The sequence below is a fragment of the Heteronotia binoei genome, chromosome 2, assembly GCF_032191835.1.
Source record: "Heteronotia binoei isolate CCM8104 ecotype False Entrance Well chromosome 2, APGP_CSIRO_Hbin_v1, whole genome shotgun sequence".
NCBI lineage: Eukaryota > Metazoa > Chordata > Lepidosauria > Squamata > Gekkonidae > Heteronotia > Heteronotia binoei.
The window spans coordinates 9,640,703-9,655,776 of NC_083224.1; the positions used below are offsets into that span (position 1 = coordinate 9,640,703).

A 15,074-nucleotide genomic window follows, 5' to 3' on the forward strand; every position below is an offset into this window, starting at 1 on the left:
AAGGCCACACCACCCTTTCTCCACTTCTTACGTGATTTCGGGCAGCAGGTGACTTGCTGACCTTTTGACAGGGGGTGGGGCGGCCCAGGAGAGCCCCAGGAGAACGAGGTCTGCTTGGGCTGGCTGGATCTCTAGCCAGCCCAAGCAGGCCTCGCTTGCCCGGGGCTCTCCTTTCTTGTGTCAAGTTGCTTTTGGCTGGTGGGGGGAGGGCATATGCTAATGAGTTATGCTAATGAGCTCTGCCACCTATTTTTCTACAAAACGACCCACAGTTTGAGAAGGATTGGCCACAGGTCACACCGTCACAATGTCGCTTTAAGAATACGCAAGTCCCACGACGGGTGGGAAAAGTTCAGCTCAGTTCCTCATGGGGGTGGACACGCCATCAGCCGATTCACCTGTGCCATTCAGGCTGCGGAACAGCTGTGGGCTGAGCTGGCAATGGCAAACGGCTAATTTCAGAGCCTTTGTGAAGACAATTGGCAGGTTGCACCTGGAACAGGAGCTGTGGGAGGGAGGGTGGGTTGGCATGGAGCTCTCTCTGCTGCTGTTCAGAGAAAGGGGGAAGCCTCTGAAGTTGGGTGGGATTAGAGATGTGAAGGCCCGGAAAAAAAAAAAACAGTTTTTTTTCCGTTTTTTTTTCCTGAAGCCTTTTTTGGGTTTTTTTTCCTGAAAAATTGGAAACATTGGGGAAAAAAGAAAAGAAAAAATAATTGATTGCGGAACGTTTTATTTTAACACGGCGGATAAAATATTTTAAGACAAGGTGTTCAAATAGTTTCCAAATCATTTCTAAAAAAAAAATACGTTATGGTATCAGCTTATTCTAATTTCTGCGCACTGAGGACGAGCAAGTCCTAAATCATGCCCATTTGTTGAAACTTAGACCTACACTCCCTTCTATACCCTTCCCCCCTCTTCAGTTCTTTTTATGAGAATGAGTTTTTTTTATTTTTATTTAATACTGTGGGGAGGAAATATGAATAAATGTTACTTCTGGATTTTTAAAAATTGTTTTGTGGAGGTTTTTTGGTCTGTTCCACATAAACGAATAAGCAGTTCAGGCGATCATTACGCCGTTTGTTACAGTTACAAATAAATGTTATTTTAAAAGTACATTCTGTTTGTAATAATTGTTTGGATATGCACTATGTTTTTTAATATGCTAGTTGTGATAATTTCGTGCCAAGTAAAATTGCTCATAGTCATATTTTACGTTCCTAAAGTAACAGAATGACTTTCAGTCTGGAAAAGAAAAAAGAAGTGCTAATGTAGCATTTTTTTTTCAATTTTTCCGAAAATTTCTGGTTTTTTTCTGGAAAAAATGCCTGGGTTTTTTTTCCCATTTTTTTCCGAAAAAACCTGGAAATTTCCGGAAAAATTGGGGAAAAAATGCTACAATAGCACTTCATTTTTTTCCAAGCTTCAAAATTTCCAGAAATTTTACATCTCTAGGTGGGATGCCATCTCACAGCAGAAAGCTCTCTGCATGAGCCCTGGAGGAAAGGATGAAAACCTCTCAGACTTATAGTTGCTAAACCTCCAGGTGGGACCTGGAGATCCCCGGGGGGGGAGACAGATGGTCAGATGGACCCAAATTAGAGTTACCAACTGTGTTAGGAAATTCCTGGAGATTTTCAGGGAGGGAAGAGCTAAGATTGCTGCCTGTGGGTGGGAAGGTTCCTAGAAATTGGGGGAGGCCGGAGTTCATCAGAAGAGCCCTTTTGCGGCCTAATACGCAACGGAGCTCCTGCTAGAATTCCACCCCTGGTCTGAGGTGACTCATAGCAGAAGGCAAATGATGCCGGCCTTGACGGAGACCCCCGTTTCTGCCTCTCCTTTGCAGCTCATCATCCCAGCCCTCATCGTCATCACCCTGGTGACCCACAACTTCCTGGTCTTCGCTTTCATGGTGGCTCTCGCCGGCTGCAGCCTCTCCGTTCTCTACTTGTTGCCATGGTGAGTGGAGGGGAAGTCCTGAACAATAGCGGGAACCCGTGTGCGGAGGGCGTGGGCCTGGAGTTTCCTGTGATCCTGCCTCGTGTTCTCCACGCCAGGAGCAAGGGGCTTTTTTCTGGGAAGCTGGAAAACTGTGAGCACTTTGGGATGTGAGAAAGGAAAAGAAACTGCTTTCCGTAAGACGAGGAAATCACAGATTTCACCGTGTCGGTAGAGTTGCCATTGTCTAGGGCAGGGGTGTCAAACGTTCGGCCCGGGGGCTGAATCAGGCCCCCGAGCAACCGGCTGCCGTCTTCTTCCTTCTCCCCTCTCTCTTGCTTCCTTCTGCATCACAGCTTGCTTTGCCAGGCTCGCACAGGAGCTACGGAACAAAGCCTCTCTTTTCTCCATTGGCTGAGGCAGGTATACCTGAAAGACATTTTAGCAGATACGTTGGGCTGTGCTGATTCAGGCAAAGTCCACAAACGTTTAAATGACACTTGTTCTGAGGTAACTTTAACGGTTGCTAGATTTCTTCAACGGGCCATGGAAATACGACAGAGAATGGTTCTGGAATGACCACATTTTGTTTGTTTTCATTATTTAATTTGGCTAAACTTGACTCATATACGTTTTACTTATTTTATGTATATTAGCTCCCTACGTACTCTATTATCTAGGATTTTATATTATTTATATTGCTATTTTACTGCTAAAGCTGTTTTATGCCAATAAAGGCTTGCTGCTGCCGCTGCATTACAACACATTGGCTGAGGCTCCTCCCTTGGGGAGCTACAAAGGAAGCTCTGGCTCTTTCCTTCCTTCCCCAGGCGAACGGGAAGGGGAGGTGCCTCAGCCAATAGAAGGAAGAGAGGCTTGATAGAGGTTTACAAGATAATGCATGGGATGGAAAAAGTAGAGAAAGAAGTACTTTTCTCCCTTTCTCACAATACGAGAACTCGTGGGCATTCGATGAAATTGCTGAGCAGGCAGGTTAAAACGGATAAAAGGAAGTCCTTCTTCACCCAAAGGGTGATTGGCATGTGGAATTCACTGCCACAGGAGGTGGTGGCGGCCACAAGCATAGCCACCTTCAAGAGGGGTTTAGATAAAAATATGGAGCAGAGGTCCATCAGTGGCTATTAGCCACAGTGTGTGTGTATGTATAAAATTTTTTGCCACTGTGTGACACAGAGTGTTGGACTGGATGGGCCATTGGCCTGATCTAACAGGGCTTCTCTTATGTTCTTATGTGACACAGAGCGTTGGACTGGATGGGCCATTGGCCTGATCCAACAGGGCTTCTCTTATGTTCTTATGTGACACAGAGCGTTGGACTGGATGGGCCATTGGCCTGATCCAACAGGGCTTCTCTTATGTTCTTATGTGACACAGAGTGGTGGACTGGATGGGCCATTGGCCTGATCAAACAGGGCTTCTCTTATGTGACACAGAGTGTTGGACTGGAGGGGCCATTGGCCTGATCCAACATGGCTTCTCTTATGTTCTTATGTGACACAGAGTGTTGGACTGGAGAGGCCATTGGCCTGATCCAACATGGCTTCTCTTATGTTCTTATGTGACGCAGAGTGTTGGACTGGAGGGGCCACTGGCCTGATCCAACAGGGCTTCTCTTATGTTCTTATGTGACGCAGAGTGTTGGACTGGAGGGGCCACTGGCCTGATCCAACAGGGCTTCTCTTACGTTCTTATGTGACACAGAGTGTTGGACTGGAGGGGCCACTGGCCTGATCCAACATGGCTTCTCTTATGTTCTTATGGCTCAGCAGCTCTGCTTTGCAATTGAGGGAGCCTGGGTTTCACAGGAGAGCTACAAAGCAAGCTCCTTTAAGGCCAACCAAGTGCTAATGTTTTGAGCACGTTTTATTTTTAAAGTTTTAAAAAATCTTTGTGTTTGTGTCCTTTATAACGTTTATATCTCCGCTGCCCGGCGTTGCATTTTATGACACTCATAACCTGGCGTGACAAGGTCTCATTTGTTTCAGATCTGGCCCTCTTAACAAATGAGTACAACACCCCTTGTCTAGGGGCAGCTGCTAAAGAGAGCCACGGCGGTTCTTGTGACAAATGACAAAGAATAACTTATCAACATAGCCCTTTATAAATTGATACCAAGTGATACGAAACTGAAGCGGAGGTACTCCAATGTGATCCAGTAGAACTGCTTTGGTTTTGTATCACCGGGTATCAAGTTATAAAGGATTATGTTGATAAGTGATTCTTTGTAATCTGACACAAGAACTGCTGCGGTTTTCTTTAGTAGCAGTTAGATATTGTTCGTTTCTAGGGGCAGCCCTGACTTCTCCAGGAATTGCAACTGAGCACCGGACTAGAGAAATCCAGCACTGTTTGCAAAATGGGCATCTGACCTGTGGAACTCACTGCCACAAGATGGTGTGAGTGCCTCTGCCGTTGATGGACTTCAGCGGGGCTGCTCGTGTTTCTGGAGGACCAGTCTATGGTGGTTATCAGCCAAGGATGGGTTCAGTGGCAGAACGGACTAGAGCAGAGGTGGCCAAACTGCGGCTCAGGAGCCACATGTGGCTCTTTCGCGCATATTGTACAGCTCTCAAAACCCCCACCGCCCCGTTGGCTAGTTTGGAGAAAGCATTTCTCTCTTTAAATCGCTTCTCCAAGCCAAGACAACTGACATGAGTGGCTTGGAAAATGCATTTAAAGTTAAAGTTGCTTTAAATGCATTTTTCAAGCCACTCGTGTCAGTTGTCTTGGCTTGGAGAAGTGACACTGTCTTAGTTTATTGATAATCCGTTGCGCTCATGGATGGAACAAGTTAAAGTTGCTTTCTTTCTGCCTCTCCTCCCTCCATCTGTTTCTTTCCTTCTGCTCTCTCTCTTCCTCCCTCTTTCCCTTCCTTTCTCTTTTTCTTCCTTCCTTCCTTCCTTCCTTCCTTCCTTCCTTTCTTTCTTTCTTTCTTTCTTTCTTTCTTTCTTTCTTTCTTTCTTTCTTTCTTTCTTTCTTTCTCTCTCTCTTTCTCTCTCTCTCTCTTTCTCTCTCTTTCTCTCTCTCTCTCTCTTTCTCTCTCTCTCTTTCTTTCTCTCTTCCTTCCTTCCTTCCTTCCTCCGCCCCCCCCCCCCCCCGGTGCTCATGTCTTGTGACTCTCAAGCATCTGACATTTATTCTATGTGGCTCTTACGTTGAGCAAATTTGGCCACCCCTGGACCAGAACCTAGATGGGCCATTGGTAGAATCCAGCAAGATCACCCTTACGCTCCAGCTTGTGGTGCTGAAGGAAATTGCTGACATGTCCCAGCAGACTTATGACAACCCTTCAAGGGCAGTTCAAGGCAAGAGACATGCAGAGTTTTGCCCCTGCCTACTTCTGCCTAGCAATCTTTGACTTCCTTGGCCATCTCCCATCCAAGTACTGACCTGGCTTAGCTTTCGAGATCTGCTGAGATCAGACCAGCCTGGGCCAATCCAGGTCAGGGCAGACAAACAGAGGTGGTTGGCCATTGCCTGCCTCTGCATAGCAACCTTGGACTCCCTTGACCATCTCCCATCCAAGTACTCCCCAGGGCTGACCTGGCTTAGCTTCTGATGAGATCGGGCTAGCCTGGTCCAACCAAGTCAGGGCAGTTAAACGGAGGTAGTTTGCCATTGCTTGCCTCTGCTTAGCGACCCTAGACTTTTGGGTGGTCTCCCATCCACGTAATCACCAGAGCTGACCCTTCTTAGCTTCTGACATCTGATGAGATCGGGCTAGCCTGCGCCAATCCAGGTCGTGCCATACAAACAGAGGTGGTTTACCGCTGCCTGCTGTCAAGCATAGGAGTTTCAAAAGAACCAAACGAGGATTTGGATACAAAGTCTTAGTTTATTGATAATCTGTTGTGCTCATGGAGGTTGAAAGCGATACAGTATAACACATAGCAGCTGGCTTCAAGGGATACATCAAAGAGATACTAGAGATTGCTAGGAATTCTAACATAGGCATGTGAAAAGCTACTATTATGGGTTTGGCTATCTTTTGCGGTTAGCAACATCCTGGGTCCCAGGCTCAGGCCTGGGAATTGTCCTGGGGAGGCACTATCTTCAAAGCGGGCATTCCTGTATTTGTTACCAGAGGTGTGAACTAGAGAATAGGTTACATAGCTTTGATATGCACCAGCAAAGTAAGAGACTAAATAATACAGCTTTATATTAGGAATACCGTATTTTTCGCTCCGTAAGACACACTCCCCCCCCCAAAAAAAAGTGGGGGGGGGAAGTGTGTGCGTCTTATGGAGGGAATACTGCAAAAAGGGGGCGTGGCCAAGGGCGAGCGCGTGACGGCGGGTGGGAGGGTCCAATCCGCATGCGTGTGATGGCGAGCGGGAGGGTCCAATCTGTGCGTGCCCCTCCCCTCCGCGAGGTGGGGCCAAGAGCGCTGAGGGGGTCCAGCTCGGGTCGCGTGACGCCGCCACCGCCAGTCTGAGGCTGACACGGGGCTGCGGGAACCCTGCGCTTCCTTGCGAGTAGGAGCCCCGGGGCTGGGAGACTTGGGGGCTGGGAAGAAGGCAACGCGTGTCGGAGAAAGGAGCTGCAGGGCAGCGCAGGAGGGCTTTGCAGTCCTGCATAGAGTTTCTCCCGCCCCGGGCCTCTTACACTATTTGGTTCAGAATATTTTTTTCCTGTTTTCCTCCTCTAAAAACTAGATGCGAAAGATACGGTAACTTGTATGCTGGACACCTGCCCCTGCGTAGCAACCCTGGGCTTCCTTGGTGGTTTCCCATCCACGTAATGACCGCAGTCAACCCTGCTTAGCTTGAGATCAAACTAGCCTGGGCCATCCCGGTCAGGAATTCATCGGCGTAAATTGAGTCAAGTAGCCTGAGCCATCTGCTAGATCGGGGGTGGCCAGACTTGCTTGACGTAAAAGCCGCAAAGAATAAAGGCCGGACGTCTGAGAGCCACTCGACAGGAAGGGGAGGGAGGCAAAGAGATGGCAGGAGGCTGAAGGAGGGAGAGGCGGAAAGAAGGTGACTTTAATTTAAATGCATTCTCCAAGCCTGCTTCGCTCCTGAGATCCAATGAGGTTGGGCTAGCCCGAGCCGCACAATGCCGGCTCTGGGGCCGTCACATCCGTGAAGAGGCCTGCCTGTCGTTCACTCCCGCTCTCTCTCGCTCCCAGGTCGATGCTTCCGGACGCAGTGGATGACTTCAGACTCCGGAACCCCACCTGCCTCAACCTGGAAGCCTTTTTCTACTCCTTCTACGTCTTCTTCAACAAGTTCGCCGGAGGGCTTTCTCTCGGCGTTTCGACCATGAGCTTGCAGTGAGCTGCTCTGCTATTTTTTAAAAGTAGTTGAATATTGTGAAAACTACGTTGGGTAAACGGCTCACTGGAAAGGAGCAAATGTCGGAACTGGTTTGGTGTAGCGGTAAAGTGTGTGGACTCTTATCTGGGAGAACCGGGTTTGATTCCCCACTCCTCCGCTTGCAGCTGCTGGAGTAGCCTTGGGTCAGCCGTAGTTCTTTTATCAGGGAGAACTGGGTTTGATTCCCCACTCCTCCACTTGCAGCTGCTGGAATGGCCTTGGGTCAGCCATAGCTCTCACAGAGCTGTCCTTGAAAGGGCAGCTGCTGTGAGAGCCCTCTCAGCCCCATGCACTTCACAGGGTGTCTGTTGTGGGGGAGGAAGATATAGGAGATTGTAAGTGCTCTGAGTCTCTGATTCAGAGAGAAGGGCGGGGTATAAATCTACAGTCTTCTTCTTAGGTACAAGGACTCTTATCTAGAGAACCAAGTTTGATTCCCCACTCCTCCACTTGCAGCTACTGGGATGGCTTTGGGTCAGCCACAGCTCTGGCAGAGGTTGCCCTTGAAAGGGCAGCTGCTGTGAGAGCCCTCTCAGCCCAACCCACCTCACAGGGTGTCTTTTGTGGGGGAGGAAGATATAGGTGATAGTAAGCCGCTCTGAGTCCCCGATTCAGAGAGAAGGGCAGGGTATAAATCTGCAATTCTTCTTCTTATCTGGCAGAACTGGGTTGGATTCCCCACTCCTCCACTTGCACCTGCTAGCATGGTCTTGGGTCAGCCACAGCTCTGGCAGAGGTTGTCCATGAAAGGGCAGCTGCTGGGAGAGCCCTCTCTGCCCCACCCACCTCACAGGGTGTCTGTTGTGGGGAGGAAGGGAAAGGAGATTGTGAGCCGCTCTGAGACTCTGTCCTTGAAAGGGCAGCTGCTGTGAGAGCCCTCTCAGCCCCACCCACCTCACAGGGTGTCTGTTGTGGGGGAGGAAGATATAGGAGATAGTAAGCCGCTCTAAGTCTCTGATTCAGGGAGAAGGGCAGGGTATAAATCTTCTTCTTCTCCTCGTCCTCCTACTCCTTCCAGCAGGGGTGGTCAAATGTGCTTATCATAAGAGCCATGTAGAATAAATGTCAGATGAACATGAACATATGAAGCTGCCTTATACTGAATCAGACCCTTGGTCCATCAAAGTCAGTATTGTCTTCTCAGACTGGCAGCGGCTCTCCAGTGTCTCAAGCGGAGGTTTTTCACACCTATTTGCCTGGTCCCTTTTTTGGAGATGCCAGGGATTGAACCTGGGACCTTCTGCTTCCCAAGCAGATGCTCTACCACTGATCCACTGTCCCTCCCCAAATGTTTGAGAGCCGCAAGACCTGAAGGAAGGAAAATAGATGGGGAGGGAGAGGAGTAAAGAAAGCAATTTTAACTTGAAATGCATTGCCCAAGCTACCAGCTAAGTTGACTTGGAGAAGGGAGGGACGGTGGCTCAGTGGTAGAGCATCTGCTTGGGAAGCAGAAGGTCCCAGGTTCAATCCCCGGCATCTCCAAAAAAGGGTCCGGGCAAATAGGTGTGAAAAACCTCAGCTTGAGACCCTGGAGAGCCACTGCCGGTCTGAGAAGACAATACTGACTTTGATGGACCAAAGGTCTGATTCAGTATAAGGCAGCTTCATATGTTCATATATGTTAAGTGATTGAAAGAGAGAAAAGCCTTCTCCAAGCTGGCCAATGAGAGCCACACAAAACGGGCGAAAGAGCCCCAGACAGCTCCCAAGCTGTGATCTGGCCACCCCTGTCCTAAAGACTCGGTCCCAAAGTGGCGCCTTTTGACCTCGGGTCTTTCCCAGTTTTGCAGGCTACAGTGCCAAAGACTGCACCCACAACCCCCCGGTCATCCTCACCCTGCGCATTCTCATGGCGCCCATCCCCATCGCCCTGCTGCTGATGTCCATGGCCATGTTCTGCTCCTACCCCATCAATGAAGAGAGGCGGAAAGAGATCCGGCTGGAAATGGAGGCGTCTGGGTAAGAACGGAGGATAGGCGATCATGGCACTTTCCCTATGAAGAAAGGCTAAAACACTTGGGACTCTTTAGCTTGGAGAAACGTCGACTGTGGGGTGACATGATAGAGGTTTACAAGATTATGCATGGGATGGAGAAAGCAGAGAAAGAAGTCCTTTTCTCCCTTCCTCACAATACAATAACTCATGGGCATTCGATGAAATTGCTGAGCAGCCGGGTTAGAACGGAGAAAAGGAAGTCCTTCTTCACCCAAAGGGTGATTAACACGTGGAATTCACTGGTGGCAGCTACAAGCATAGCCAGCTTTAAGAAGGGACTGGATAAAAATATGGAGCAGAGGTCCATCAGTGGCTATTCGCCCCAGCTTATTGTTGGAACTCTATGTCTGGGGCAAGTGATGCTCTGTATTCTTGTGCGGGAGGTGGGGGGGCACAGTGGAAGGGTTTCTAGCCCCACTGGTGGACCTCTTGATGGAACTTGTGGGGGGGGTTTTGCCACTGTGTGACACAGAGTGTTGGACTGGATGGGCCATTGGCCTGATCCAACATGGCTTCTCTTATGTTCTTATGTGACACAGAGTGTTGGACTGGATGGGCCACTGGCCTGATCCAACATGGCTTCTCTTATGTTCTTATGTGACACAGAGTGTTGGACTGGATGGGCCACTGGCCTGATCCAACATGGCTTCTCTTATGTTCTTCAGTGACACAGAGTGTTTGACTGGAGGGCCCACTGGCTTGATCCAACATGGCTTCTCTTATGTTCTTATGTGACACAGACTGTTGGACTGGATGGGCCATTGGCCTGATCCAACATGGCTTCTCTTATGAGACACAGAGTGTTGGACTGGATGGGCCATTGGCCTGATCCAACACGGCTTCTCTTATCTTCTTATGTGACACAGAGTGTTGGACTGGATGGGCCATTGGCCTGGTCCAACATGGCTCCTCTTATGTTCTTATGTGACACAGAGTGTTGGACTGGATGGGCCATTGGCCTGATCCAACATGGCTCCTCTTATGTTCTTATGTGACACAGAGTGTTGGACTAGATGGGCCATTGGCCTGATCCAACAGGGCTTCTCTTATGTTCTTATGAACGTCAGATTTCTGAGATCAGGAAGGAAGGAAAATAGGTGGGGGAAGTAGAGGTGGAAAGAAAGCAGCTTTAAATGCATTCTCCAAGTCGCTGGCTGGCTTGGCAAAGCGATTAAAAGAGACAAATGCTTTCTCCAAGGTGACTGATGCAGGCTTCAAGAGCCACATAATTGGTGCGTTCACACTATACTCAATAATGCGTTTGACATCTGGATTTTTACTTGAAGGTTCTTTCTACCCTATGTGGTGGACTTGTGAAAGAGCTAAAATGTTTTGGCAAACAATTCAGCAAGACATTTCTAAGATTTTGGGATATGAATTTAACAAAGTTGCAGAGACTTTTCTGCTGGGATTACAAATGGAAAAATTTCCAAAAGTAGATAGAACTTTAATATGGTACTTGCTCTCAGCTGCTAGGACATTGTATGCGCAGTTGTGGAAGCAAGAAAAAATACCAGAGAAATGGGACTGGCTTATAAAAGTTATGTCATGGAGTGAAATGGACAAATTAACAAGAAAATTAAAGAGACTATGATTTGGAGCTTTTTAAGTTGGAGTGGAAGAAGTTCAGAAGATACGTAGAAAAAGAGTGGAAAATAAAAGGACATTGGACAATTTTTGATAATGATTAAGTTCTTTTTTTGTTTTTTTTAAATCAAAAGTATAATTTTTGGTTTTTTAAAAGTTGAAGGTACCTTTAATATTTGTTCTTTTTAAGTAAATAACACTGGCGGGGGTCAAGTAACGGGGGGAAGGGTAGGGGAAAAGTAAGATATGGGGGTAGAAGAATTTCTCTTTTTTTAAAGTCTTTATGAGATATAGATATAGTTTTGCTCCATATGTTACTAATAAAAATTGTTTATTACGACATCTGGCTTTTTACTGTGGAAGAATAGCAAAAAACTGGATGTAGAATGCATTATTTAATGACATGTGAATGCACCAATTTGTGCATTTGATAAAAGGAAGTCCTTCTTCACCCAAAGGGTGATTAACATGTGGAATTCACTGCCACAGGAGGTGGCGGCGGCCGCAAGCATAGCCAGCTTCAAGAGGGGATTGGATAAGCATATGGAGCAGAGGTCCATAAATTGAGTTAACAAAGGATTGAAACTTCATCTGTTTGCTATGGGTATTACGTTCCTTAAGAACCTGGGCAGAACCTGGGGACAGATAGCACAGGTCTTGCCGGACCAGCAGCGGTTCTGGGGACTCCACTGCACCTGAGGCCTTTCCCTTTGTGTCTTGTCCCTCCCCTGGGTTTTTTGAAAAACGAATCTTGGCACATAGCGTCAGGGCTGCTGTAGCAATCTTGTCTACCACCCACTGGAAATAAACCTGCCAAAAAGCCAGTGGGAGGGGAATCGGCAGGCGCTCGTGGCAATGGCACAAGAAGTGGTGCTGGATGGGAGCGGGGAGGTGCCGAAACCTGTGGCTTTGGAAAGCTCAGCACTGTCTGGCCAACCAACAGCCTGCTAGGGCAGCCGGCTTCAACCCAGAGATGAGAGGTTTTGGCTCAGTGGCTGGCTCATCGGACCCCAGGTTCAATCCCTGACATCTCCAGTTAAAAAAGGACCAGGTGGGTCAGGGTGTCAAAGTCATTTGTTATGAGGACCGGATATGACATGAATGAGAGCTTGTTGGGCCGGGCCACGTGTGTACCTGTTTAAGATTAGGTAGCAGAGAGATCTCTCTCTCTCTCGGCTTGACTTCACGAACGAAGATTTAAGAAGGGTGCAGTAGTCCACGTCTGCTGCAGGCTCGCTGGTGGCTGACAAGACCGATGCGGGACAGGCAGGTCCGGCCACAGCGGCTGCAGGGAAAAGTCTGATTCGGGGTTGGTGCTGTAGCAGTGCGATTCTTCCTCCATCTCCTTTTGTCCTCAAGACAGCCTGGTGGATGGTGTGCCTCCATGCTTTGCGATCTGAGGCTAGGTCAGACCACTGGGGATGGTTGATGCGACAGGTGCCAAGGGATTTCTTCAAGGAGACCTTGTACCTCTTCTTTGGTGCCCCTCTATTTCGATGGCCGGTGGAGAGTTCGCCATACAGGGCAATCTTGGGAAGGCGGTGGTTTTCCATCCTGGAAATATGCCCTGCCCAGCGCAGCTGCGTCTTCAACAGCAGTGCCGCGATGCTTGTAACTTCCGCCCGTTTGAGGACTTCAGTGTTGGTCACAAAGTCACTCCAGTGGATGTTGAGGATGGTGCGAAGGCAGCGCTGATGAAAGCGCTCGAGGAGTCGCAGGTGATGACGGTATAAAACCCACGATTTGGAGCCGTAGATGAGAGAGATAAGAACTTTATAAAGGACACAGATAAACACAATTCCTTTAAAAAAAAAAAACCCTTAAACCTGTGCAATTGAAAGAGCCTGGCACAGCAAGCTTTGCCTCCCCCACTTCCTCCCCATGGGAGGAGCCTCAGCCAATAGAGAAAATAGAGGCTTTGCTCTGTCGCTCCTGTGAGATTAAAGAAGCCTAGTGAAACAAGTAGAAGGAAGCAAGGGAGGGACGGTGGCTCAGTGGTATCTGCTTGGGAAGCAGAAGGTCCCAGGTTGAATTCCCAGCATCTCCAACTCAAAAGGGTCCAGGCAAATAGGCGTGAAAAACCTCAGCTGGAGTCCCTGGAGAGCAGGGGAGGGTCGGTGGCTCAGTGGTAGAGCATCTGCTTGGGAAGCAGAAGGTCCCAGGTTCAATCCCTGGCATTTCCAAAAAAGGGTCCAGGCAAATAGGTGTGAAAAACCTCAGCTTGAGACCCTGGAGAGCCGCTGCTAGTCTGAGAAGACAGTACTGACTTTGATGGACCAAAGGTCTGATTCAGTATAAGGCAGCTTCATATGTTCACGAGAGAGGGAGACGGAAGCAGATGACAGCCACTTGCTTGGGGGCCTGATAGGAGCCCTCGGGGGGGGGAGGGGCCGCGGCGGCGCTGATTTGGCCCCAGGGCCGCATGTTTGACACCCCTGAGGTAGGTGATGTCAAAGACCTCTGCCTGAGACCCCAGAGAGCTGCTAACAGTCTAATGCTGACCTTGATGGACCAAAGTCTTGTCTATTTTCTGGGGTGTTTTAACATTCCAATTCTCCCTGCACTTCATAACCTATTAAACGTGTTTGGTGTAGTGGTGCTGACTCTTATCTGGGAGAACGAGGTTTGATTCTCCACTCCTCCACATGCAGCTGCTGGAATGGCCTTGGGTCAGCCGTACCTCTCGCAGGAGTTATGGGGGGGAGAAGATAAAGGAATTAACTGCCACAGGAGTGAATTCACTGGAGTTCACTGCCACAGGAGGTACAAGCATAGACACTTCAAGAGCGGACTGGATCAACATCTGGAGCAGAGGTCCATCAGTGGCTATTAGCCACAGCGTATTGTTGGAACTCTCTGTCTGGGGCAGTGATGCTTTGTATTCTTGTTGCTTGGGGTGGGGGCACAGTGGGAGGGCTTCTAGCCCCATTGATGGACCTCCTGATGGCCCCTGGGTTTTTTGGCCACTGTGTGACACAGAGTGTTGGACTGGATGGGCCATTGGCCTGATCCAACATGGCTTCTCTATGTTCTTATGTGACCCAGAGTGTTGGATTGGATGGGCCATTGGCCTAATCCAACATGGCTTCTCTTACATTCTTATGTCTGGGGCAGTGATGCTCTATATTCTTGGTGCTTGGTTGGAGGCACAGTGGGAGGGCTTCTAGTGTCCTGGCCCCACTGATGGACCTCCTGATGGCACTTGGTTTTTTTGGCCACTGTGTGACACAGAGCGTTGAACTGGATGGGCCATTGGCCTGATCCAACATGGCTTCTCTTCTGTTTTTATGAGGTAATAAACAATTTTGTTAGTAACATATGGTAGCAAAACTATATCTACAACTTATAAAAATTTAAAGTAAAAGAAAAAACTTTCTACCCCGTATCTCACTTTTCCCCCACCCCTCCCCCCGTTACTTGACCCCCGCCAGTGTTATTTACTTAAAGGAAACAAATATTAAAGGTACGCTTAACTATTAAAGAAAAAAACAACAACCAACAGTTATATTCTTATTTTAAAAACCTTAATCATTATCAAAGATTGTCCAATGTCCTTTTATTTTCCACTCTTTTTCTACGTATCTTCTGAATTTCTTCCACTCCAACTTAAAAAGTTCCAAATCATAGTCTCTTAATTTCTTGTTAATTTGTCCATTTCACTCCATGACATAACTTTGGTAATCCAATCCCATTTCTCTGGTATTTTTTCTTGCTTCCACAGCTGCACATACAATGTCCGAGCAGCTGAGAGCAAGTACCATATTGAAGTTCTATCTTCTTTTGGAAATTTTTCCATTTGTAATCCCAGCAGAAAAGTCTCTGCCACTTTATTGAGTTCATATCCCAAAATCTTAGAAATCTCTTGCTGAATCATTTGCCAAAACATTTTAGCCCTTTCACAAGTCCACCACATATGGTAGAAAGAACCTTCGTGCTTTTTACATTTCTCTTCTGTTTTTATGAGATTGTAAGCCGCTCTTGAGTGATTCAGGGAGAAGGGCGGGGGTATAAATCTGCAATCTTCTTCTTCTTAAATGTTTGTATGTTTCTTTTTGGCAGCCATTGGGGGCAGACCGATTGGCCAGAGTCGGATGCCGCTTAAGTCCATCTGGTGAAAAAACATGACCCCGTATTCCCGCCTGGCTGCGAACGAGAGAGATCGGTGCTGTTGTGGGGAAGACCTCGGCGCTTCTTGCTCTCCGATTTCTGCGCTG

At 48.1% G+C, this 15,074-nt stretch overlaps 1 protein-coding gene across 1 annotated transcript in view; it reads left to right on the forward strand.

The window, feature by feature from the left end:
* Window positions 1-9,242, forward strand: part of LOC132590709 (sodium-dependent lysophosphatidylcholine symporter 1-like) — a 47,901-nt gene extending 38,659 nt beyond the window's left edge. Inside the window, exons 11-13 of the mRNA XM_060263650.1 lie at window positions 1,847-1,959; window positions 7,091-7,234; window positions 9,060-9,242. Coding sequence (XP_060119633.1) covers window positions 1,847-1,959; window positions 7,091-7,234; window positions 9,060-9,240 — 438 coding nt within the window. The 3' untranslated portion in view covers window positions 9,241-9,242. The remainder of the gene's footprint in view (window positions 1-1,846; window positions 1,960-7,090; window positions 7,235-9,059) is intronic.
* Window positions 9,243-15,074: the final 5,832 nt, after the last annotated feature.